Genomic DNA, 27,791 nt, shown 5'->3' with positions numbered 1-27,791 from the left:
AAAATGCAGTTGGCCTTTTGAAGCCAATATCTGTTAAATCAAGCATTTAAAATGTCAACTTCCTGAAAATCGTCTGATATTTTAAGTTTCGGTGTAGGTGGCATCAATCAGAGGTGTGGACTCTGAGGGTTCCTTCACCTTTTCCAAAGTCAAATTCAAACACTTTTTAAGCATTTTCAAGGTGCATTTTCCAGCTTTTCCAGCACCTTACAGCTGAGGTAATGTTATTGTGCTATAAACAACCAAAATAATGTTTTGACAGAACGATAATAAATTAAAGGAAACACAACAAAGTTTCAGTCAGTCAGTGATCTGTCTGTAAGTAGACTTGGCCTATACAACTTGATTATTTTCATTATCGACTAATATCTTAATCATTGTCTTGATGAAATGATTAGTTGTTTGGTCCATAAAATGTCAGAAAATGGTAAAAACATGATCAGTGTTTCCCAGTCCAGTCCAAAATGACGTCCCAAAATGTCTTGTTTTGTCCACAACCCAAAGACATTCAGTTTAGTGTCATGAAGGACAAAAGAAACCAGGAAATATTCACACTGAGAAGCTGAAATCAGAGATTTGGATATTTTTTCTTGAAGAATTACTCAAAATTAATATCAGAATAGTTGGCAATTAATTTAACAGTTGACAGCTAACAGATTAATTGACTAATCATTGCAGCTCTACTAAAAGGAAAACTATTTGGTCAGGTAGTGATTTATTATGACAAGTAATGCAATTCAAAAATCCATTATAATTAAAATTCAAATGTTATCAAGGAGTTCCAGCACCTGTATGAACCCCGTGGACTTGAATTAGACTCAAATTACAAATTTGGTGACTTTAGACTGAACTTGACAAAGTTCAGTCTAAAGGAAGCAGCTCTTAATGTAAAATAAAGACATTGTGCTTCTTAAAGCACATGTGCAAGTACTTGAGCGACTTGTTTACAGCTACAACTACTTTGGGATATTTGCACAGGGACATAATATAAAGAAAAAGCTAAGAGGAAGATGTGGCGGATGAAAGGAGGAAATACAGGCCTTTCATCCAGCCAACTAGGGATGGAGACCTGTGTGTGGCAAATATTTTATTTCTGGCATTCATCAGAGAAATTTGGATGTAGCACTTTTTAGGCAGCCAATATTTACAGAGTGTGCAACAACTCAATTAATTTGTTTATGAGCAGGTCACAAATTAATGTGCAGGTCAGAAGTTACAGATGGAGACGCAAATTTCAAGTTGCACAAAGGTTGTCTTAACACGGCCAAACTTTCACAGAACCAATCGCAGGTTGCAAATTGCATGAAACATAATGTCCATGTGACCTGACAGATACACAAAGCAATTCAAAAACTAGACACAAAGACTTTAATACTAAAGACATCAAGTTGGACAATCAGTGTTTGTTTTATTTTGATCAAGTTTTTGGCCCCATCCTTGAAGAGCACCTGCTTTTTTTCATCTTTTTGCATTGCAGTTACTACTTTTTTATGCCGCGCAGCACTCCACATTTTTTATTGATTGTGTCTTATTTCATATCATTCACTCACGAGATAATATCAGCTTGATCGTCTATCACTGTTTCTTCTGGCCCTGATAAAAGGATGAGAGTTATCGGTGCAGTAATGCTTATCGGTACACTGCAGGAGAAAACACAACCTCCTCTTCTGCTTTATTATTTTGTTCATTTGGTGATAATAAGTTGTTGCTGACTTGAAATCAGTCAGTTAAAATCAGTTGGAAAGTTTGGTATGTGAAATATTTGATGACAACTGATGTTATCAGTGTTTTAACTGGCTTTTGAGTGAAACTCACAAAGAGGTTTAAAAAAAAAATCCACGCAATTCAGTTGCAATTTAGTTTCACCCACTTAAGAGTTTGACAATGTAAAGTCGAGGCTCTGTTGTTAAAATGGCATTATGTTTGGCAAAAAGAGCATTATGACTCATATTGGACTCAAAACTCAAAGTTTAGGACTTGGGACTTGTCAGCTTGACTTGGGACTTGAGTGCAAACAAGTGATGATGATGAAATACTTGAGTAGGTCATGAAACTATCAGCTGATAGTAAACACTCCACGCCACACTCCTCTAAATAATAGCAATTCTTTATTGTTGCTCCTCGTCAGAAATTTGACATCAGCTGATTACAGAGAGGGAACAGGGGTAATATGCTGAAATGGTACACATACTGTACATAAAAAAAACACAATAAATTACTTCATAATAAAGAATTTAGTAGAAGTTAATATTTACCACCTCAATACTTAAAAATAATTTAGTACTACTGGACTTGTTTGGACAAACAAATGGCTCGTCACCCTTTCAATAGTTGCCTTTTGGTTTCATCCTCAGATGCATTGTCATACAGTACATTTTAGAAACTACACTCATTCTTGAGAATTGGGACAAACCGTATTTTGAAGGGGGGTTTGATTTTTTTTATTGTTTGATTATGCTGGAAAATATCTTGTAAGAGATCAAACTCTTATTAAACCTTGTAACGGGTCAACCTACTAGTGATTTTTTTTTTTTAATTAAATGTAGACGTCAATAGTCAATAGTCAGTAATGATCAGCCATTTTATTTCATAAAGTTGTGAAATGTTAAGAACGGCTACGGAGTTGACAGTTTTTTAAACCAGGAAGTGAGACAGGGGTCCTTCAGGTATAGCTTAACTTTTTTATGCCTGCTTAAATTGTCACCACCTCAATCTCCTCTCCTCTGTTTAAAATCAGAGGGGACGAGACTGAGGTGGTGATCAAGTCTAAATATCTTGTCTTATTATTGATCACTAACGCTACTGGGACCAGTGCGTTGATGCTATTTTTAATAAAAGACAACTGCAGATTTATTTTTCTAATGCTGATAACTAAAGTTTTACCATGTTTTACAAACTCTTTATTGAGAGCATGTTGTGTAACTTTATTGTTTGACTTTATGGACATTCCAAGGTTATTCACAGAAACAAAATGAGAAGACTTGTTAAGACTTGTAAGACTTGTGCCACCCGTACCTGACCAGACTGACTGATGGACACGTCCCACCCATTCTCAGTTGAGTTTCAGCCAGTCCCTTCTGATCTGAGGTATACCCAGAGGAAAACTGTTTGTCACAATTGTTTTTCATTGAGATTCTTATTTTGGGCTTATTGACGTCTCATCAGTTTCTTCTAAACTGCCCCTTAGGAGAAAAAAGGAGCAAAACAAAAGATAAACAGGAGGTTTTTTGTTGTTGAGCTCATAAGTGTCTCAGAAGTTTCTCCTTGATGACCCTATGGAGCAACAAGACTTTGATTTGGACCACCGAGACAAATTTAAGACCTCATTTAAGACAAAAGAATTTTCTTTTAGAACTCACTGTTATCTCAAGAGTCAGTGACAAATGACAAATTAAAGATCAGTGCAGTGAGACAAAGAAAAAAAAAAAGAGCATTCAATTTTGCTTAAATTAGCCTCGTGTGGAGACGAGACAAAGGTTATTTCTCAGCAGCTGAATTTAAGAGGTGTGAGAAAATGGTCAAAGTCGTAAATTGAGCTCATTTAACAGGCTGGACAAAGATGAGATCTTATTTTAAAGTTTTCCTTTTCAAAACCAACAGGGACGTAAAACTCATTTATTCCCGTGGCGATAACTCAATTAAACAAGATGCTGTAGCCGCTGTGATTCTGACACGACATACATACAGGCTGTACAGTATACTCAGTGTTATTTTTATATTTGTTGGTATGTAGTTATTGACATGCACTTTAATGCCTGCCTGAATTGTGACAAGCTGCTACAGATGATTGATTATTGTTTGATTAGATTATTGTTGTTTTTGTCGGATGTGCTTTTAATGTGTTTATATGTTTCTGTGCTGTACCACAAACTGCCTCTCGGAGGACATTAAAGTTTTTCTAAATGTAAAGCTGTGTCTCAACTCGGATACCTCCTTCAGTATCCTGTCATGCAGTACACTTTGCACACTATGTAGTCACTTGTGCAGTGTGCGGGTAGCGCGGCCTCAAATCGAGGACGGCGGTTGTGCACTCGACGGAAATGCTGATCGCAGCTTCTTCTTCTTCATGGGTAAAAACTGAAGCTGGGCGAAGCTTTACTGCCATCCACCAAAACATCTACCAGCTTGTTTATTCATTTGTGTTCAATGTCACTTCTTTCAACATGAACGTCCTTTTAATTCTCTTTGCTTTTGTTCGCACAGGAGGTTAAAAATACGCCATAATCTCTGTTGATGATGGGCCGGCTCGCTCTCCTCTTACTGGCTGAAAAAATGCACCAATACGCTGATTTTTATTTGATTTGTTGTACCAAATCTTCACAAACTTAACTAATTAAAAGCATTAGTGGCTTCAGTGAGACAGCAGTATAGTGGTGCTTATTGGTAAAAATACATGCAGAACACCGTGGCCACTGTAGTCACCACAGCCGCTTCCTCGCCCGCCATGTTTACAGATTTGGTAGCCATGCACTGTTCCGCTATGTAGACAAGATGGTGACCACTGGGGACAACTGTCCAACGTTCCACCCTCAACTTTTTAAAATATCCAGATACTCACAGTGCACTTTGTTTTGCCGTAAATGTCAATGTGAACGCACTTAGAAATACATGAACTGAGACACAGCATAAATCATAAGTTTTTTAAAAATCTGACAGAGCTCATGGAAACTTTAAAGAGCCAACATTTCCATACAAAAAATATATTTTTTCAAGACAAACACAATTATAATAGCGCATTTTTATACCTATGTTATCAGTAGGTATTGTTAGTTTTAGATTTTGAAGGCATTTAACACATTTTTAAATTGTCTGAAGTTGTGAATTCTTGTCTGGGACAAGGCTATGTTCTGGTACAGAGCAAATTACATATAATTCACAGATAGAAATCCATCAAAAATAAATTTTCACCAAAAACAATGAACGTTTTTTTTTTTTTGGCAGGACATGATTTGTCCTAATTCTCAAGAGTGGGTTTGGGAACGAAAGGTCTTGTAGTGCAGCAGGACAGAGCAAGAAAAATTAAACTGTTGTGGTTTTTGTCAAATTAACCTGGCATCTGCATACACGTCCAGCCAGAGCAGATTAACTTACTACAGGTTCTGTTACATTTTTTTTATTCGTCTGATGACAAAAGCTCACATTAACTTGTCTCCGGGGGGGGGGGGCGGGGCTAAGCATCTGCTTGTCGGGTGCACACACTCAGCCCAAAAGTGCATTGTAGCTTGTCTCATTCATTTAAGATACTTGAATTGTGTCATTGCTGTAAGAGTAATACATTTATGAAATGGTAATCAGCAGGTTCTGCTCTTTGTGTGGTCTCACTCATTGACTACTTTCTTAGGCACAGAAAAATGAACAAGGCACCTCTAACATTTTGAAGCATTAGCACTGTCAAGAGCAGCAAATTATACACAGTAGCATCCAGGTCTCATTTTTGTTTTTCTGCACGCTCAAGCAAACGGGTCCCTTCTTGTCAATGTAAAACAAGTCTTGACACAGAAATACATTTCTTTCACTTTTTTTTAGACATTCATTATGTTATTATGAAAATGTGCTTTTGCCCATAAATTAACTAAATCTTACATTCTGACAAAGACCTCAGGGAAACGACACAAATGAGTGGGTTTGTGAGATGCGAGTCAAAGCAAATTTGTCTTCACCGTGGCAACAAAACATCGTGAGAAACATCAAATAAATTCTCATTTCAATAAATAATGAGAGCTCTGCTGAACACAAAGGTAATAATGGTGTAAAACAGAAATTTAGAAAAAGAAAAAAAAAATAAATAAAAACATTCAAAGCTACATCTTAATCACCTTATGTCACCACCTGAGTACATCTTTAGGTTCCTGGGCTGTTTCCTGATCCCGGTCTGTGCGCTGGCTGGGCGGTGGAATGCTGTTAAGGTTAAAGGTCAGGGGACAGTGAGCAGGGAGGTCGGCGCTTAGGAGGTGTAGGCGGGGCGGTGGCGGAGCTTGGCCTCAGGGGAGGTGAATAGGAGTGAGGAGAGGAGAGGAGGAAGGGAGGGGGAGTGAGTTTTCAGGGAGGGTGCTGGGGGGGTGGGGGGGGGGGAGTGGTGGTGTGTTCCTCAGTCTGTCTGTCTGCCCTGAACTGTCTCCCTTGTCTCACCTGCTGCAGGCATGAAGAGGGCATCAGCTAACACTCAGCTGTGCAAAGCCGATCAGCTTCACCTCGTCCGGGATCTCCGTGTCGTCGCAGCCGGACGCCTGCGAGAGGAGGAAGACGTGGACGGAGGGTCAACGCTGACATCAACAGAATTAATCCTGCAAAATCTCTAGAACAGCTGTAGTGTATAAACCCTGCAGCAGGAATTGGTGTTCTCAGGGCTGAGAGGCACAAAGAGGGTAAATTATTGAGCAACAGACTAATGCACTGTTGGTTTTGGTCTGTTCACAGGATTTGTTGACAATTAGAGGTAACGCTTCAATTTCCAGGTCCCATAATTTCATGGTGAATAGGTGATAATCACCAAGTAATAATATATATTTCTATATTTGAAATTCCTTAGAAATCACCCACAAATTATCTGCATATTACCCTAAAATTTCATGGTTATTTCATGCACTGCTCCTTACTGCTTCATTACCATGGTCATGGCTGAATGCACATCTACTAGCTATGTTGAACATTTTGTCTCCAGTCATCTCTACCTCACTGATCACTGTCTTGCATATATATAATTGTTATTCTATTTCTGCATTTTTTTATATTGTTGTACAGTGTTCTGGTGTACTACTTGTATCCATCCATCCATCCATCCATCCATCCATCCATCCATCCATCCATCCATCCATCTATAATCGCTAACTGCTATATTAGATTTTTTTGTAGAAATTACCCTCAAAGTTCCTGGTAAGTATGCATGAAAACAGCATTCGCAAATTATCTAACTTGACATTTCAAACATGTTGCTTTGTAATTACCAACAACTACATGAAAATGGTATTTGCTAATGGACCTTATGTTAAACACTTATGTGTTTATCACAAGGTCCATTAGCAAATAGACTAAAGTGTAATAATGTAACCATAGCTCGTAGTAAAACACATCCTGACTACTTATCATTCTTGTCTATGTCAACTTTAATCAAAACATAAGGTAAGTGATTTAAATAAATATTTTCGGACATACACTCTGTCACTGTGTCAGTAAATTTAAACTACTGCTTGCACTCTGAGTTCAATCTATATTCAAATTTCAGCAGCGGAAATCACTTTTGCACGCCATTACTTTCCCCACATGCACCCCAGACAGTGATGTGCATCAGGCACAGTATAAAAAATGGAAAAGTAACACTGGCTTAAATTTATTATTACTTTTGTTTTTTGCTGTGCCTAAGAATTGTGTATTCAGAATCGTAGATTTTAACGACTGGTATTGTGACACCCCTACTTAAAAGAAAACATGACAGTGTTGACCTCGGTCCCATCCAACACCTTTAGGATGAATTGGAACACTGACTGTGAGCCAGTTCTTATCACCCAACATCTGTGCCCAGCCTCTCCTCTCCTGAGGCTGAATGGGAACAAAACCCTGCAGCCACGTTCCAAAATCTGATAGAAAGCCTCCCCAGAGGAGTGGAGGCTCTTCTAGCTGCATATTACTGGCCATGATTTTAGAATAAGTTGTTCAACAAGCTCAGACTATTTTTGGGTGTCCATATATTTTTACGACATAGTGCATCATCCCTAAACTCAACAGCTCGCGGTGACAGAGCACAATATTTATTTTTCTGACAGTTCAACCTTCCAGCCTGACGTCAGGCCAATTTCCTACCCTGCTCGGATGCTATTCATGGAGGCTGTATTAAAGGCGAGCAACCACTTAGATTTGTGTTCCCTGAAAGTCAGGGAGTGTGTCCCCTTCACTCAGCTCTCCTCCTGTGTGAACCGTTTGGCCTAAAACCTGCCAGCCTCAAGCAATTCACACCTGATCGAAGAGAGACAGTCCCGTCTCTCTGGGGGGCTGAGAGCTCTGCAGTCGTCTGATCAACATGGAGGGGCTGTTATGAAAACAGTGAGTTATAGTGACCTCTTGTTCAGCTGAGTCATAAAGTTGCTCAAGTGCCACCCACACCATAAATTGTCTACATAAAGGGTTACAAACTGTTCCCCCAGCGAGGGTAATTATTCTCACTGGCTGGGTTTTGTGACACTGCACTCATAACTCTTTGCACAGAAAGGCAGTTTTCACACTGTCCGCAGTGGAGCAGAGTTAACATATGGAAATGGAAGCATGTCCATATATCTACATGGCGTGCCCAGCGCTGCCCTCACTCTGGCTCTCCAGAGACGATTCCCCCTGCAACGCTCACTAACTGCTGATGAGGCAAACATGGCCGAAAGGTCACTTTGTAAAGCACTATGACCGCAAGCACAGATGTTGTTTACCCACAAACACAGAAAGGTCAATAAAACATCATTTACATATTTTTGTCAAATCCAAAGGGACTGACATTAATGCTTCATTTTATTTTTTCACAAATGTCACTGTTTCCCTAACACTCATACAAACTTAAAGTAGCACACAGCCTACGCATCGTACACTTAGGCGGGGCACAAACAAGGATGAATTTTTAACCTGAATTAAATCATAGTTAAAATTTAATTTATCTTGCACAAAAACTTTTAAGCCAACTTAAAAGGAAGACAAATTAAATCTAAACCTCTGTTTAGTTTTTACGCTAAACCTCAATTCAATTAAATTTTGTTGCACCAAAACTTAATCTGTGGTCCATTCTTAACTTTAAACCTACCCTTCAGGAAATTTAACTTTTAAAATAGCTGCTTTTTGAGATCAGTTGAGCAAAATAATTCTCAGCCATCATAAATCAACTTTTTAGTGAGCTACGATATAATAGTAACAATATAACTTTTTTCTTCATTAGAAGCTAACAGACAATATATTCATATAAATATATATTATTTTTAATATATTTTTTGTCTTAGCTATCTAGTGAACATACTGTCTTCCTTTTAGCTAGCTAGCAAACAATATAACATTTTAACTTTTTTTGCTAGCTAGCAAACTGCAATGTTTCAACTGTATAGCAAGCACTGCAAACTTTTCAACTAGCTAGCAAGCAATATGTTTCTTTATCCTTTTTTGCTAGCTCGCAAACATTGTAACATTTTTTACCCTTTAAACTTTTTTGTTTCAGTGAACTAACAAACAATGCAAATATTTTAGCTTTTTAGTTTTTAGCTATCTAGCAAACATTGTGATGTTTTCACTGCAATGTTTTGTAACTTGTCAGCTAGCTAGCAAACAATGTAATGTATTATTATCCTTTTTAGCTAGCTAGCAAAAATATAACTTTCTTCTTTTTTAGCTAGTTATCAAACAATATAATTTTTTTTTACTTTTTAGCTGGCTAGCAAGCAATGTAATGTTTTGTTTACCTTTTTAACTAACCAGTAAACAATATAGCGTTTTTGTTACTAGCTAACTAGCAAACATTGTAACATTTGCCATTTTAGCTTTATAGCAAACAATGCAACATTTTGTTTATGAATACAGAGCAACTGGAACAGATTTTCCCCTTCTTTTATACCTAGTAGGTCCCAGCAGCACTCAGATTTATTTATTTTTACTTATTTAATACTCTCTATTTAGACTAATTTCAGTTTACATCACTAAACTTGGATTTACTAGAGATAAGTTTTGAATTGTGCACCAGAGCTCTTCTTATTTTAAATCTGGATTTATTCATCCAGCATCTTCAACTGTGATTTAACCTGCTGGCTGCACTGATTGAAGCCAGCAGATATAAAACAGCACTGCTGTTTATTGAAAACTGTGTTTGACTTTCAGTATTTTGTTCATCCTAACACTCATCTCATCGGACAGTCAGACTTCATACGAAACATTTTAGAAAACAATCAAAGAAAAGCTGTGGACCAGGTATATTTTCCTGATGCAAAGCTGTTTAGCTGTGACATATATTTTAATTACTTTATGATTTTTTATTTTTGGCTTCCTGTGGGCTAAATGTACATTGCGCAGCTGCGTCACACAAGATGCAACAAACATAAAAATAGATATTGGATCTTTCTCAGTATTGGAAGATAGTCAATATCAAAAACCTCCTTAAAAACCCTGAGGCTAAAAAATGTTGTCAGAGCCTTTTTGTCTTTTTGTCAAAGCTCTTGCCAGGAAATAGGAGCTAGTTTATGACATATCAAAATCTCCACCTACACAAAAACTCAGTATGAATTATATATATTTGTATCTAAACATGTTTACCTCAAATAGAGTGTTAATGTTTTTTTATTTTGGTAATATATTTGTAAGGTAGGTCATTACTAGATACTACAGTCCAGATGTAATTAAGGTCAAATAAAATGTATTATAGTAAATGTTTTTTATGTAGGCAGCTTTATGAATATAAAGAAGTTAACTGCATTAATTTTTTAAACATATTACAGTCTTCTTTCTGTATAAAAAAAAAGAAATACAAGTGTCAGTTTGTGTGTTTGTGTTCTATAAAAAGCGGAGCGCTCCACTGTGTTGTTGTTAACATTATAGATGCTTTACATCGTGCTAAGTTATGCCTCCTCGTGTCCTCTCTCTCCCTGTGACCCAGAAATCATTCCTCCCTCGCCATCATGAAGGATCTTCAAATCCCTTTAATGCACGTTGAGCAGAAGAGAAGCGAGGAGAGAGGAGGCTTCAGGAGGAGCTTAGAGCGAAGAAACAAAGGTGTATCCTACGCAGAAGTCTTTTATCAAGTGGTGTGGCACATAAATCAGGGTTTCTGCAGGTTTAAGTTAAATTTCTAACTTTATAAGATCGTTTTAATATCACTATGGACCTATTTCATGTCTGTACTGGTAAAAAAAGGACAAAGGATATTAGAGAAAATCTGAGTCCCAGAATTACTTGCAGAGTTAATGCAGTGCTCCCAATGAACAATATCAGCTGACAGCAGGTGTTTGCAGGTTTTTTTTTATATGTTTTTCTAATTTCCCATACAACTCCAATGTCCAAATACGTTAACAGGCTTCAACCAAACACTGAATGCTCTGTTCTCGAGCCAGATCTTACTGAATTTACACCTTATACCTAAAATTCAGATTATTGGATTTTAGACTTTTTGAGCATCAGCAGAAACCCTGATAAATGCCGCACCTGAGAAACTGACATCACCTAAGATTGACACTATGGAACCAATGACTTCTTCTTTGGTAGTTTCAGGTCCTCCAGCCTCGCGTCTCTTCCTGGCTTTTCTCCCTCTCATCCTCACTGTGCAGAGCTGAGTCCCGATCATTAACGATTCATTGATTAATTTAATAATCACAACTATTTTGATACTCGATTAATCCGTTTGAGTTTTCTTTACTTCTCTATGACAGTAAACTGCATATCTTTGTGTTGTGGGCAAAACAAGACATTTGAGGACATTTGACACCCACTAAAATCAGCAACCATAGCAACAGAGATGCAGTCAAAGCCTCATCCTCTGAACACCACAGGATGGCGGCTGTAACACACACAACTGATATTTAATATCACGCATACCCCATTCACTAACAGCCAACAGTGCACATGGTGTATCGTTTATTCATGAAAATCTTAATACTGTTTTCCAGACAATGACATGGCTGGATACCTTGCTAGCTAGTCTTGTTTAAATTTTAAAAAATATAATCAAATCAAATTATATTTATTGTTTGTCAGCTGTACGCAGTGATGTTGACTTTGAATCTTGATAGCATAACATTAGCTTTCTGGGTCATAGCTGAGCCAAACAGTTCTATGAGCTGAGCGGACTAGAGATATCTCCCACTGATCGCCAATCTATGGATCGTCCTATTTACTGGCGCAGCGAGCAACGTTTCTGTTGTATAAGAACATTCAGGAAAATAATGATTGTCCCAGTTATTAGTCAGGCGTTACCAGTGAAACACAGCTATGTATTTGTGAATTTTTTTTTTATTTTAATTGCAAAACACATGGAAAATGACAAATAAAGTTTAACTTATCTACTATCAAATAAAGATCTTAATTATAACTGAGATTATTTTAATGAGCTTGCTCCACATTCAAGTATATGAGAGTAATATGTGAACCTTTACTTCTTTATTTGTTTCATAGGCTCTGCAATGTCTATGTCAAAGAATATGCAATATTTTGCTGTGAAAATGAAGCTTTGTATTGTTCGATATAAGCAAAATGTGTATTTCTTTAATAATGATCAATTGATTGGTTAAGTTGCCAATGATTGATCAAAGAAAGTGCTGACATTTTGCAAACCTAATCCAGCATTATCCATTATTTATCCAGTTTTTTGAGGATAGCATGTGTATCATCTGATTTCTGTTCTGCACTCAGGTTGAGTTACTTTTTTCTGTTCTGTTCACATAACTTAATTTAAAACGCACCTAAATCAATTTTTGACATTCGTAGAGGGAAAATATAGTAATCTCCTTCACTGACATAATGTTCTTTTCATGCTGGAGCTTTTTGTTTTGTTTGTGGCCTTATTAATAACTCCAGCGCTGCCATTCCTCCCTGAACCTTTCATCAGCAAGCTGTTTAGAGCTGGACTTTGTCAGCCAGGACAAATCCAGCAGGCTGTCATCAGCCATCAATCACCTGGACACTCACCAGCTTAAAGGTCAATACTTTGTAGGTAGTTGGGTCATCTACAATCTTCTGAAGGTTAGCAGCAACTGTAATGTGGAGGGCACACAGCAGCAACAACAACATGGTCATATAATATCAAACAAGCTTTAAATTTACATTTCAATACATGTTGTACTGATAAGTCTAGAAAATAAGATATTTTATGTGATCAGTTACTGTATAATTTCAAGATCAGATGTAATGTATATGAAAAAATACACATAATTTCTGTCAATTAAAGATACATCAGGTTCTGTGGACTTGCCAGACGAAATAAATAATAAAGCACTTCTGCTAAAAGCCTGATACTCTCTAAGTGATGTTTTATGGCTTTAGATGAGTGTGTATTCACACAACACATTTGAAAAGAATGAAGAGGTGGTACATTACCAATAACAACATCGTGCCCGTTGACCAGGCCGGCGGAGAACAGTTCCTGGGAGACGCCGTCTGCGGTGTCTTGTGAGGGAATAACATGACAAATATTAGGCCCGTACCATTCCACTTAGCAGGTAATTGTGTTAGATATTGAATTAGATACTGTCATGAGTGCGAACACATGAGCCATTACCCATTATAAACACACACACACACATATTTCTTTTCACAGTGTCTGAAGATCGTATCACAAAGGGAACGGCACACTCAGATCCATACAGGCAGAACTCTCTTACCTCGCCCAGGAGTGAATTCAAACCGGATGTCATTCAGCTCCTTTCTGGAGTTCCTGATAGAAGAGACAAGAGGGTTTGATTGAACGAGTAGTATCTGAAGTACTAGATTGAAATTCACTCTTTCTGTTAACAGTTGCGTTTCTATGGATCTCTTCTGGCAGCAAAAACTAGAGCAACACGTAAAGGAAGCAGAAACAAGAATGAAGTAGAAAAAAAACTGTTGCTCTTAAACCTGCTTCAAATGACTTTTCGGCCACTTGTAGGCCGTAGACAGAAGCTGTAAACACAGACATACTATCATTGTATAAAGATGATATGGTGGTAGGGCTGGACAAAGTCAAGTATTACAACATTTTTCACCAAATACCTTGATATTGATATTTACTGACACTGTGTGAGAGTACTGTAGGAATTGATCTGAAAAGGCCCAAGCCCAACAAAACTCTGTCTGAACCCAACCTGAACCCGTCCTTCATTAGCACATTTCGCTTATTACCCGACTGCAAACCGACATTTATCTTAACAAGCTTCCCTCTATGTACCAAACAGTAGGAGCTGGCAGTGACAGTGAGAAATACGGCCCGATCCAACCCAAACCTGTCGGGTCCCGTCGGGTTCGGGCACAGATCTCAAGCTCTACTGTGCATGAGAAGGACTGTATAATCTAACAGGCATCTAAGAGTTGTGGCCACCAGGAGGCATGAGGTAGAATGCACTCCAGACAAAATGTTCCTTTTTGGTCTTGAAGGAAAAAGACAGAAAGAAGGACAGCAAACACTATTTTAATAGTCCATCCTGCCATCCTCTTCTGCAATGGGCGTAGATTCCTGATTGGCTGCTTCTCAGACCGCTTTTAATCTGACTGCAGAGTCCATCCTTTGTCACGTGACCACTGTTGCTTTCATTTAATTTTTGATAAATAATCATCAGTAATGTGTATATAAAGGCCGCCCACACATGATCAGCAGTAAAAACACTTTGCACAGGCTGTTCCACTGTTTTCCTATGGAGAGAGTGGTGGAACCCGACAGAGCAGCACCACTAAGATTTGCCCCTGACCGCTGCGCTCAAAGTTCAAATTATTTTAACTCTGACCTTGTTTGCCGCTGACCTTTTAAAGTGCAACCACTGAGATAACAGCTGCTGTATGTGGTGACGCAGCCAGAAGCAACAACAGACGTGTGGAAGCAACACAAGTTGAGGAGGGAGAGACTGATGGTTTAGTCTTGAAGGGAACCCCAGACCTGCAGAGGCTCTCGTGAGAGTAATCATCTGTGCAACATTACAGTGAAAGAACAACACCCACAAATCTCGTGACAGTTTCAGAAATCAAGGGCTCCATTCCAGATTAAACTGAAGAAAAGTGTTTCAGGATTCCCCAAACTCTATAACACAACATTAAAACACACTATGATCTTGCTAGTAAATGTAATGTACGGTAAAAAGTGAACAATCAGGTGATATGATATTGAAATGCTTTCTTGTGCATGCTGACATCTAAAAGCCTTCAATGTGCAGATAACAAAATCGGGATGCAGTCTGACAGGGACATATCCTTTATGGATGCCATACTTCTGTAGTGCAGCACAGAACTGTGTTGCACAAATTATATTTTTTGCAAGCTCACAGAAATGAGGTGCCAGGCTGGATTTGGCCTTGAGTTTGACATGTGGTTTCAAGCTTGTACAAGGAACTTTGTTGATTTTGGAGGGCCCTCTGGATAAAAGTGGTAGTGTTTCCACCATAATAATAACAAAATATAGCATAAAAAATAAAATTATCTAAATAAAAATCTTCTCCTGCTTCTTTTTAACTGACTAATGTACAACTCACTGTAACTTTGCCTGGGAAGATGGTGGCAGACATTAAGAATAACTACATAGAAATAGCCATGATCTATGTAGGTCATATCAAGGCTTTATTATTTAATTGAGATGGTTTCATAATCAGTTAAAAACTCCTTGCATTACCTTTAATATAAGTAACTAACCAAGTAATTAACACAATGATGATGGGCCGGCTATAGAGAATGTGCAGAATACATGTCTTAGTCGTTTTCCACATGGATGTAACAGCTGTCTGAGTGCTTCTCCTGCATACATAACATCTGCTGCATCCACTGAGATATACAGTATACAGAAAACTGTAGAGTCTAAAGAACAGCAGAAAATAGTGACATCTGCTTATCTGTGTGCATCTATGTAAGTTCTATAATAATCAAATGTGACTTAATGTGATGTTAGTGTTTACATAGTGCTATAATGTAACTGTAACTTGGATGAGGTGTGTATGCTCAACCCAAGACTGCAGTAAAACGTAAAGAAAAAGTCCAGCTAGTTTGATCGCATTAATGATTTGTGCTCTTCAGCCCCTTTGCAGCATCAACCTGCATTCATCTGCATCACTTGCATTAAAAATCTGTCCTTAAAAATTTGTGTGACAGGAAAGTGGCCGGCTGCTGATAAAAGCAGGACGTGTCACTGCGACCCAAAAGAAGTGTAGTAGGAGAGGATTAATTTTGTTTGTGGTCTAGTTAAATAAATCACACGACCAACCCACAACCCTCATTTCAGATGAGATTAGAGCCATAATTCAATGCACACACATAACCGAAGGCATATCTGCAATGAGTTTGTTAGTAGTAAGTCTATATAAAATAGTGAGAGGGAGGATTTTCTGCTCAGCTGTGAGTCAACCTGACTTTTTTTTAATTTTAGAGAGTTATGGTTCAGATAAACAGGGTAGAAACTCTGGTGGAGCAGATGGACGTAAACAACCCCTCTATTCCCAGTAGTGGAAGCAGAGGGTGCACACTGCCAAGGCGAGGCAACATGTATGTCAGAGGATCATAACCCTGCCCAAATAGATCGTGTCTAAAATCTGCCTCCTCTGAAGAAAACCAAGTTATAAAGCGTTCTGTCAGACTACGTCAGGATCCTTCGGGATTAGCCAAATATAGTAGATTCAACACTGTCATGACGTGTGAGGGTTACAGCACTCTGAAGATTTAATGTTTCCACGGTTTTAGTTTTTTAGTTTTAGTTGCATTTCATCCACCAACTGCCTTTTCATCTTTGACAGATTGAGCCTAATGCAGCACAATTCTCTTAAACTGTCTCTTATATTTTCTCTCAATTTTCTGTTACGAGAAAAAATAAGAGACGTCAACTCCAGATGCACCAAATGTTCTTAACCACCTAAATCCACTGCTACCCAGGTGTGCTGAATGATGAATTCCACTTGGTCATAAACTGGAAGGTTGTGGCCAATTGTTTGTTATGAGCACAGGCAATACTCCGAAACACTATAGTGTATAAGGGTATACCTTCAAGGTTGATAAAGAAATCTGCGCTTAAGTGAAAAAGGATGACTTGAATTAACTCAAGCGAGGCTAAAACAAGCTTGTATTATTAGCGTGCAGAAAGAACATAAGCTCCCAAGAACAGCTGATTGTCAAAAAGACGGTAAGATGTCAGAAAAAGAAGTGAAAACAAGTGCAGTTTTCTTCACAACAAACCTTGCAGACTATATAATACATATACATGATCACATAATATATATAATTTGAGGCTCTACAAAACTAAACACAAACTTCAATCAGCATGAGGGTGAGTAGACAATGACTGAATTTAAATTTTTGGATGAACTATCCCTTTAACAGCACTTATTTTTCCCATTCTTTGTTGTGGCAGGTCCTTTAATTCCACTGCTGATGCTGCTCAATGACAGCTGAGTTCTTATTTTTACCCTTTGATGCCATTTTCTTGAATGAACACTTCCTGACACATGGGGCAGGAAGCATAGCCTTATATAGTATTATTGGAGCGTTAATTATGCCGATTTAAGTCTCATGAATGTGCACTCAAATCTGCACAGGTGGATCATTTACACAGGTATGTGAAGCTGAGAGTGTTTGCTGAATCTGACGTGGCGTGTTTGTACGAGCCCGTCATACAACCAAAAGTAAGAGAAAAAAAGTACAAAAATGTTCTTGCAAGAGGCCCGATGTTTTTCATTGAGAGAAAATTGCTTTCTTTTTCCTGCCATGATTTCAATCTGCATGCAGCAGGTAGCCCGCTGGAAGCAGACAGGTTACCACCGGGCAAAGTGGCACGGGAGTTAAGTTAAAAAAAAAGACACATTTACTGTAGTTTTAGAATTTTTTAGACATGTTGTTTTGTATATTCAAGACTAAGCAGACTATTTGATTATTATGAGCAAATTATTTAAAAAGCATTTGAATAGGAATGTTCTGTCTGCTGCAACTAACAATTATTTTCTTTTTTTTTAAATAATTATCTTTGTAATTTCATGCTTTGCAACATGATGTTTTACTTACAGTCTTTCAACAACAAAATGAATAATACCATGTAACACATAATATGTATCCTATAGCATGTCCTGTCCTTGAATGGTGTCGAGCAACATAAAACATTGATACATCAATATGTTAACATACAGAAGACATAAGATACAAGACATATGCACATTTATATCACATTCATTCATCTTACACGCAACTCACGTACCTGTCATTCAAACTCACCCACCCCCACAAAATTCAGACACACACAGCCTTCAAGCCCTTTATCTCCACCAGCGTCCCACCCTTCCCAAACAATTATTAACTAATGATTATTTTCGTAGTTGATGAATAGGTGGATTATTTCCTGGATTAATCGATTAATAGTTGTTTGCATATAAATTGTCAAAAAATGTTGAAAATGGCAATCAGTGTTTACCAAATCCCAAACTGATGTCCTTAAATGTCTTGTTTTGCCCAAAGATAGTCAGTTTACTGTCCAGAGGAGTAAAGAAACCAGAAAATATAAGACAGAGAACTTGCACATTTTGTCTTGAAAAAATTCTCGAACCAATTAACTGATTATAATTGTTGCAGCTCTAGTTCTGTCCCAAACTTTCTGATCTATATAGGTGGTTAATCACTATAATGGTGATCACTAGAAGAGGTTTCCACTGTATTTTGGAAAAACAAAAGTAATCCCAAAGTGGGCAGACTGCTTTCCCTCTACTAAAGACAGGTCTGTCATTTTGAACATTTCACTGGCGATGATAAAGGAGACTAGTGCAGAAATCTATCAGGCAATCTTTTAAAAATGTCCCCACATGCGCACCTGGCAACGTTCGTCAGCCCAGTACATGACAACCCTGTATTTTTGGCTGTCACAGAGGTTACAGACAGTGGAGCCGACTGGTATTTTTAGGTAAGAAAAGTGTAGATGAATCACAGAAAACGCCGCACACTATGATACCAAGGTAGATACCTTACTGAGACTACATATGTTTATTCTAAATTTTATGTCACACTGACAGAGAGGCATGTTTTCTTTTTTTATTTTACACACTGACTAACAATATATGTGAGGGGAGAATCCACTGTTATAACTGAAGAAAGCTCCCAGAGCTCTTATCTTAATAGCATATCACATGGCTGAATGCACATAAAAAGAAAAGGGCAGCCAATTTTACCTACTTACAAAAAAAGATTCACACAGAAAATTAAAATGTATTGTACTTGTTAAAATGTTACGAGGGTTGCAGCTTCACTTACGCTTCATTTTACAGGCCCATAATTTCCCAGTATTTTCCTAATGATTTCCAAGAACCTTGCTGAAAATAAGCATGGCATTTGTTCTTAATTAAATGCAAATTAAAACAGTTTTCAGTCTCTAGGCTTTCAATTAATTAATTCTAACTAATTGCTATCGTAACCCAGAGAGTCTTTCAGTCAACGAACAGCAGGTCAGCTTAACAGAATGTTACATTTGCCTAGAGGAAAATTAAAAATTCAACAAATATGGAAAATACAGTTTCCAATAATAAAAGACCACTGAAGAAATATTTACTTGGGTTTAAATGGAGTTTTTCTTTCAAGGGAATTATGGATCTGTAAAATAAAGCCTTACCTGACTATTTTTATTAGCGGTTAATGTGGTGATTAGAGGTTTTTTTTTACAGTTAATGGATTATTACTTTAGGTTTTCAAAGTGGGGCTTCAAACAGTTTCAGCAAAGGCTCAGAGAATGGAAGTGAAAAATTATTAAAGCATTTGCTACATTAGTTATCAAAAGAAGATCACAGAGAATAGTCTAAATGTGTGCGTGAACTGGTTAAAGAAACAACTCAGACATACAGTTTTGAGGATTTTTTTTTTTTTTTGAGGAATCTTTTTTCATGCTTTCCCAGAGTGAGAAATTAATAGCTGCCTTAGGACAGACTCGTTTTTATGGATTAGCTGTAGTCTTACGCAAAACAGCAGCATTAGACTAACTTGGCTCAATTGTTGAGTGTTTATGGAATCAAATAACATCAAATAATCATGACCCCATAGTGGGGGTGTCATGATTTCCAAATCCATGATTTGGTTTGACTTTCTGTTTTAATGTCACAATGCAATTTGATTTTGTACATTTTCAAACTGTATACGGTATATGGTATCAACTGTCAGGCACAATAATGCATGTGTTTTGGGGATGTTCACTGGTCAGACTTTTAGACCTGTGTTTTACCAACAAAGTGGTTTCATCCCAATCAATCGTTTGAAGGGTGGTTGGCGTCTTCTTAGTGTATAGCATCCCTCAAACGCATCACAGCATGACTTAATAGGGCCAAGCTCTACATGCACGGTCAGGCATTGCTGTGTCCATTAGAGACCACCTTAAAAACAGGGCCTTTCCACCTCCTACGCTCCTCCACATCCTGTAATTATCAGACCCAGAGCATTCAGCTACACAGTTAGTAGAAATGGGTGGTTGTACTCTATAGATAGACTTTTATTCTTTTTCCTTTCAGGCTAGTGTCATTTGTATTTTGCTTAAATGTATCTGCCTCTTGCTTTCAATTATCACTGCCACAGTTTATTCACTTTTTTCTTTTTCTTCTTTTTCCCGTTAAAAAGCTGTTTGCCACTCTGTTGTTGCTATCTATGTGTTTTTGTCATCTATTGACTGTTCTAAAATGAAAATAATAATTGTTGATCACAAAAAAAGTGTGATATAGCGTGTCATCTTTGAAGTGTTGTTTTTTGTCTTTTTTTCTTTGCACTGGATGCTGCAAGTAGGCGTGTGTAGACAGAAAATATTATCCCATAGATGTCCAGAAATTGAGTGAAACTAAACTAAGGGGGGGTTTTTAAGCTTTGAGGTCTACATAAATGTCAGACAACTGTGAAAAATGCCAGTCACAGTTTCCACAGACTCCAAGGTAACATCTTCAAACGGCTTTGCCCAGCTATCAGGCTTAAACCCCACATTATATTGTGTATTAACCCTGTAAGGGATCATGTTCTTGTTATTGACACCCAGTGAGACGCCTGTGCAGAGGTGGATGGAATTTATTTGTCCTAAAGCAACTAACAAGATGGCAACAAGCTGTAAACTAAACTTCAGTGTGACATCATTGATCCTCCTGTTTCTCTAAAATCCATTAAGAAATATCAGAAGCTCCCCTGACATTTGCCAACTTCTAGTTACCCTTCATGAAGAAGAACCTTTAGAAAAAACACGGAAATGTCACCTCTGGACTGATCACTGCTCAGTGAAATCAATTTGCATCTGTGCTATTTAAGCTCCAATGACACTGCAGCAACAGCAAGCATAATATGCAAGTCTGAACTTCCCCTTCAAGCTGCTGACAATGCTATTCCTGGGAGACCTCAGTGCCTTTGTAAAAACCAAAAAAAAAAAAAAAGATTGAATAAGTTCCAGGCAAAACGTTGACAAAAATCCAATCATGCTGCTGCTGTTCCCCTGTTTCTGCTACTGAGGGGATCATATTACCATAAACTCAATGCTAATCAGCTAAACTCCCTTATTAGTTGAGAGAGGAGACCAATTAGCGGTTTATTTTGCTCTCTCAAATGCAATTACTTCGCAGATTCACTATTTCAGTTTAATCTCTTACAAATTAGGATTTTATTGTTTTTGCCAGTATACTTGTATGTTAGCATACCATCTTACCTGACAACTGACAACAACATCCAGGTTTTTTAAAACAATTTTCTTTAAATTTACATGAAGGCCTGGCAAAAACAACTTGTCTGCTTTACACTGATATTCCAGACAAATCTTTCATTTATTCACCCTGCTTCTTATGCAGCCTCACACTACTCGTGGCCATAAATATATCTTATTTTGCCCCCAAAACACAGGAACACAGCCAGAGAAAATCCCAAAATATAAATGCAGTCTCTCATCTTATAATACCCCCTGTGCTGATTCATTTTAAAACATACCAGCCAAATCCTTCTCAATGATAAATAACATTTTTTTTCTGTTAAAGAAACATTTCACCAGTCAGAAGCAAATAGCTCAAATTGCACTTATTTTAAAATTGTGCAGGATTTAGTGGCATCTAGCGTGGAGCTTACAGATTGCAAACACTTCATCTTGCACTTCCAAGCGTGTAGGACAGGGGTTCTCAAAGTGCGGCCCACAGACCAATGACAGCCCTCAGAATCATTTTCTGCAGCGCTCTAATGGGACGTGAAATTCATGCATTATATTTTAAAGCTTCACCCACACAGGTGTTTTCAGTTAATGCTGCTGTTTGAAGGTGGGTCAGAGCTTTGATAGGATTTTCTTTAGGCCATAAACGTCAATCTACCAATAAGCATGACAAAGGTGGAACTTGTCCCACTCTATCAGGTGCAACTAAGCTAACAGGAGACTCGGGAAGATGTCAGTAAAGTACAGTATACACACCCATACAGTCCTGAGAAGAGGTCTAATCACCCTGATTAACTGAACTGTGTGGGCTTTAATCATTCCTTTTCAATACTTTCAATTTCAATAGTTGGTATTTCATACACTGCTCAGCTACTGTGTGAAACTGCCCTCCCCTAACAAGCACCTGTCAGAGAAAGCTACTGGTTGCATGGCAGCTAATGACACCTTGTGAGCAGTTTAAGCGAGATGGAAGCCACAATGGAAGAAACACTGTACTGATGAGGTTCATGATGACCCTGATGAAGGTCAGAGCCTAAACGCGTTGGTCTTGGTATTCAACATACTGCAAATCATCTATGATCCCTTTTCCCCTTCTCTATGCACATCAGGAGTAGGTGAAGGAGTGAGTGAAGTTGTGCCAGAGAGAAAAAGAGTGAAGTTGGGTGTACTGTACTGTCACGTTGTCTTGTTGAATATTAACTGGAGAATAAAGAAGAGTTTACAAAAAGAAGTTGAAGCCTGTTTATTACCCACAGCCAGAAGGACTGGAAAATGCCACCAACCAAGAAAAGAAGGTTGCAGACTCGTGGCACCTGTGTTGTTTTTCTTTATCCTCCAATTAATTAGTCAAGACATTCAACTAGTTTACAGTTGGCAGGACTTATTGGACAGTGGCTGCTATATGCAGGTGCGCTCTATGAGTTTGTTTCAGTTTTATATGGATGGTTAAACAATTTTATGGACAGTTGCCACAGAGAGACGCAAGCTGAAGCTTTTTTCCCCCAGCTGTTTAAGTTGGACAGAACTTGACAACATGACGCTGCAGTCATTAATGCATGACATAGTGGACAACGGCCTGAGGATTGCAAAGCTGTTTTTTGCAGATGATGTGGTTCTGTTGGCATCATCGGTCTACAACCTCCAGCACTCACTAGATTGGTTCGCATCCGAGTGTGAAGCGGCTGGGATGAGGATCAGCACCTCTAAATCTGTGGCCATGGTTCTCAGCAGGAAACCGGTGGTTTGTCTACTCTGAGTAGGGAATGAGTCCTTACCCCAAGCGAGGGAGTTCAAGCATCTCAGGGTCTTGTTCTCGGGTGAGGGGACAATAGAGCATGAGATGGGCTGGAGAATTGGAGCAGTGGAAGCGGTATTCGCTTTAATGCACTACTGTGACAAAAAGGGAGCTTAGCCAGAAGGCACAGCTCTGGGTCTACCAGTCATTCTTCATTCCTATTCTCACCTATGGTCATGAAAGCTGGGTCATGACCGAAAGAACAAGATCGTGGGTTCATGCTGCCGAAATGGGTTTTCTCAGGAGGGTGGCCTGCGTCTCCCTTAGGGATAGGGTGAGAAGCTCAGTCATCCGTGAGGAACTTGGAGTAGAGCCACTGCTCCTTTGCGTGAATAAAAGCCAGTTGAGGTGGTTGGGCATCTCATAAGGATGCCACCTGGTCGCCTCTCTAGGGAGGTGTTCCAGGCATGTCCAGCTGGGAGGAGGCCATGGGGCAGACCAAGGACTAGGTGGAGGGATTATATCTCTGCCCTGGCCTGGTAACGCCTCAGGATCTCCCAGTCAGAGGAGCTGGTTAATGTAGCCGGAAAAAAAGGATGTATGGGGTCCCCTGCTGGAACTGGATCTCTGCAGCCCAATTTTGGATAAGTGGTTTAAGAGTCTCACACTAATAATGATGGCACAACCAAGAAAAGAGGGTAAGCATCAGCAAACTCCTTGATTTATCAAATTGCATGTGTTGAAGCGGGTACTTTTTGTGACGTGGTATCATGTGTGGTGGCATCAGAGAAGTTTTATGAGTATTAATACGTGAGCACAGTATCGGACTGATACCCAATGCTGGTATCAGTGCATCCCAATTTTTTCCTTCCTGATACCTGAACTTTCAGTCCAATCCAGTTAAGAGTCTGTTTTACTTTTCCACACCACCACAAAATAGTTCAGTCCAATCCAGTTCACAATCGCATAAGAAAGACAACTCAAGAAGTCCACAGTGGGTGGTACCACAAATGCTCACAAAAATAAATAAATAAATCAGAAAATAAAGACTCAACAGCATCTGTATCTGCACCACTAACAGAGTTATTCTGTCAGTCAGTTAGTAAATAAGTTAGCAAAGTAAGCCTTAGCTCCACTAAAACACCAGCAGCTCCTGAAGAAACTCAAACTGAGAAATGCACAATCCATCAGATTATTCCTTCTCCTGACTCCAGAGGCTCCTCTACATACCGTTAATGCATTACATTAATGCAGACTTTGCGATGCGATCTGATGCTGAGATAAAGCTGTTTCTCTCCTGCACTGACAAAAAAAGTTGGCATAAAAGGACGGTACTGGGAAGTAGCAGGATCCTGTTTCTCGGCTAATACATTATGTAGTATGGGATCGGTGCACACACTCGCATACTCGCCGATGCTGCATTTTAGGCATTTTATGATCTGAGCAACCTTACTTATACACTAATGAAAATATATTTATGAATATCATCTTTATTTCTGTCATATTCTGCCAATAAATCCCAATAAAGCTTACACACTGGACCTTTAAGCAAAATGCCCCTAAATTGATTCTACACCAGCGTAACATCTTCTGTTCAGATGGTGAAAACCTCATTGACAGTATCAGAAACAGTGTTTGAAGGATAAATTGCGCACAAAGAGGTGTCTGATGTCATTTACCCCGTCAAAAGGGTTTCATGCATCTTGCTGCTACATCAGACAGCATAACAAAAAAAAAAATCCCATCGCTAACACGTTTCATATGTCACACTGAAGAGGATGTCAAAGAAGAGGGTATAATGAAAGGTTTGGGTAATCTAACAGAGCACATATGAGCATTTGAAACACTCATATTTCTCGGGAGAAAAACGCCATCAGGCTTTATGGACTTACATCTAAGAAGGCATCCATCACACACAACTCTAATACTGAATATTCTAGCTGACAAACCAGAGAGGTGACCTGACAGCTTAATGCTAGGATCATATTAAACACAGTGAATGCAGCTCTCTGTAGAAATTAATTTATCCGCTGCACAACTCTGCTTTGACATATTTTTACAGGCTCGTCCTGAGGTTAGTAGGATAACAGTATTCTACATTTAATAAGAGCCTCAATGAGGGTTTAGAACTGTAGTATTGATAACCACATTTAATCTGCCTTGTGTGCTTGAGCCATAAAATCTACAGATCGAACAATCCAGAGATAGATAGACTAAAACCAAATCATCGAAAAACTGTCAATTTATTTTAATCACTGGGTTAGAAAAACATCTCCTGTTGCATCCAGACCACTGTTTTGTCAGGAAGCAAAGACTAAAATGGTTTTCTGGCTCTGCTTAGTGCCTGGGGAGAAACCTTCAGATGTCTGTTCAACCAAGAGTGTGCTCTGCAACCAGCTCATCAGGGAGCTACAGGCAGACTTTCAACTGTCCAAAATGCACCATTGTCTGTCTGTCTGTTGCTGCCGCATCGCTTAAAATTCTCTCTCTCTACTGATGTGTTGGCACACTAGGGAAGATAATGCCTATGTGGAGCTGCAACAATAGTCGATATATCGATTTGTCAACTGAAAGAAAATTAATCTGCTACAATTTGATACTTGATGAAATGTTTCAGCAATTTTTCAAGCAAAGATTTCACATTTGCTGGTTCCAGCCTCGTAAAAGTCAGGATTTGCTGCTCTTATTTGTCATTTATGGTAGTAAATTAAGATTCTTTTGGACAAGGAGTAGCAAATTTTATTTTAATTTTTTCCTTAACAGATGAAGTTAAAGTGCTAACAGCTGATTAAATAAATAATCACTAATAATTAATAAGATAAAAATGCATGTTTTATTGTTTTTTGTCATTACCTTCTCATTTTATGTTTAAGTTTAAAGTTACCACAAAGAACTTTCATAATTTGTTGATTTTGGAGCCCCCTGTGGACAAAAGCGGTTGTGTTTCCGTCATAATAACCACAAAATGTAACCTCAAAAATGAAATTATCTAAAGAAAAATCTCTTCCTGCTTCTTTTTAACTAGCTAACATATTACTCACTGTAACTTTGCCTGGGAAATGTAAACACAGACTTGTTCCATCTGACAGTAAGAATAAAGAAATAGTTTTAGTTTTAGTTTTTAGTCTTAATCTTAATAATCTTCTTGGATGGTCTTATTAACTTTATGCATGTCCTACAGAGGCATCAGTATATAATTGAGATTGAGAACTTATTGAAAACTTATTTTCTTATTCAACAAATTCCTCTGCCAAACAAAACAATGTCAAATGAGGAGCAATTACTGACATTTCTAGACTTTACCTAATTAGCGATTTATACATTTGTAATCTGCTCAATTCTTTATACCGATTAATCGGTAATGATTAATCATTAAAATCCCTATTTTAGACTGTGGGCAAAACCAAAGAAGCAATTTGACGACACTTTAGGCTCTGGAAAATTGTAGTGAGCACTTTTTTTTTGACATTTTATTGACTAAACGATTAATCATTTAATCATGAAAATCATCGGCAGGTTAATCTATTATGACAATAATTGTTAGTTGCAGGCCTTTGCATATGAGATAAAGGTAATGTGTTTATGATATGTTATAATTTGTTAAAATGAAAGGGAATTAGTTGTAGTATGTCTATCAATCTGAGGCTCAATCACAGACCTCCACTTTTCCATAAAAATGTGCGTATAGACAGCCGTGTCTGGAGAACTACAGCGAGAGGCAAAGGCTGCTCTGAAGGGAGGAGAGCAGATTGTGGAGCACAGCCAGAGAACCAATGGAGTGTAACACTTCCCTCCCCACGACACGACCGGTGAGACAAAGGGAGGTGAAGGGATCCATGGCAATGCCAGATCCCCACTGCAGCAGGCAAACACCATTAGTTGTATTAATAGCCTGCATGTTTAGGACAATAGGAAGTGATGATGCATCCAGAAACATAATTTGTAAATCTGCTGTGCATTTCTGCTTTTACTCCAAAGGAACAGAGAGATTTTTAAACTGTTTTCAAAGACTGTGTAGCCACAAGTGATTTTCTTGAGATTACCTCACATATCAGCTGCGGATTGAGAGAATGAGCTGAAAAGAAACACCTGTCTCACCTTAGTCGTAGTACCATGTTCACAGCACCTTGAATGTAGGCTGTATCTTCATACGGTTCAACCTGTGTGAGAAAACATCTAATGATGAGACAGTTTACACTACCAGACTAAGACTGGGTTGCATCAACAACAATTAATTCAATCTAACATTAGCTCTAATCAGAATTTGGCAAAACTGGGTTTAGAATGAGTAAAACCAGATTTAAGATTAAGCAGAGCTCTGCTGCACAATTAAAAACTAATCTCATTTTAGTAAATACAACTTTATAGATGTAAACCAATTAAGTTTAATCAGAATAGAGATGCTTGCTTACCCAAATTAAATTAGAGACCTGTCTGAACCTAATAAGTATAAAAGAAGGCGAACCATTAACCTTAGGCTGGTCTATATTCCTTAGCTGGGCAAGGTATCACAGTGAATATCAACTTAAGCTAGCTAGCTAAAAAGTTGACAAAATGTTATACTGTTGGCCAGCTAGCTAAAAATGTAACAAAATGTTTCATAGTTTGCTAGCTAGCTAAAGAGTGAAGTAAATGGTACACTGTTTGCTAGCTAGTTAAAAAGTTAAAAGAAAAAAGAATAAACAAAACTTTGGATTGTTTGCTAACTAGCTAAAAAGTAAAAAAGTTATATTGTTTACTATCTAGGTAGAAAGTTAACCAATCATT

General features: G+C 38.2%; 1 protein-coding gene across 2 annotated transcripts in view; it reads right to left on the bottom strand.

Moving 5' to 3' along the window:
* Positions 1-6,058: 6,058 nt before the first annotated feature.
* Positions 6,059-27,791, bottom strand: part of stk39 (serine threonine kinase 39) — a 48,688-nt gene continuing 26,955 nt past the window's right edge. For both annotated transcript variants that reach the window (XM_084725194.1, XM_084725193.1), the window contains 5 exons: positions 27,123-27,184; positions 13,323-13,375; positions 13,039-13,107; positions 12,631-12,695; positions 6,059-6,227 (listed from right to left, as the gene is read on the bottom strand). In XM_084725194.1, coding sequence (XP_084581320.1) covers positions 6,153-6,227; positions 12,631-12,695; positions 13,039-13,107; positions 13,323-13,375; positions 27,123-27,184 — 324 coding nt within the window. In that variant the 3' untranslated portion in view covers positions 6,059-6,152. The remainder of the gene's footprint in view (positions 6,228-12,630; positions 12,696-13,038; positions 13,108-13,322; positions 13,376-27,122; positions 27,185-27,791) is intronic.

The sequence above is a fragment of the Lutjanus erythropterus genome, chromosome 8 (genome assembly GCF_056507025.1).
Source record: "Lutjanus erythropterus isolate fLutEry1 chromosome 8, fLutEry1.hap2, whole genome shotgun sequence".
In the NCBI taxonomy this organism is placed as follows: Eukaryota; Metazoa; Chordata; class Actinopteri; order Lutjaniformes; family Lutjanidae; genus Lutjanus; species Lutjanus erythropterus.
This window is presented reverse-complemented; position numbering and strand designations above follow the sequence as displayed.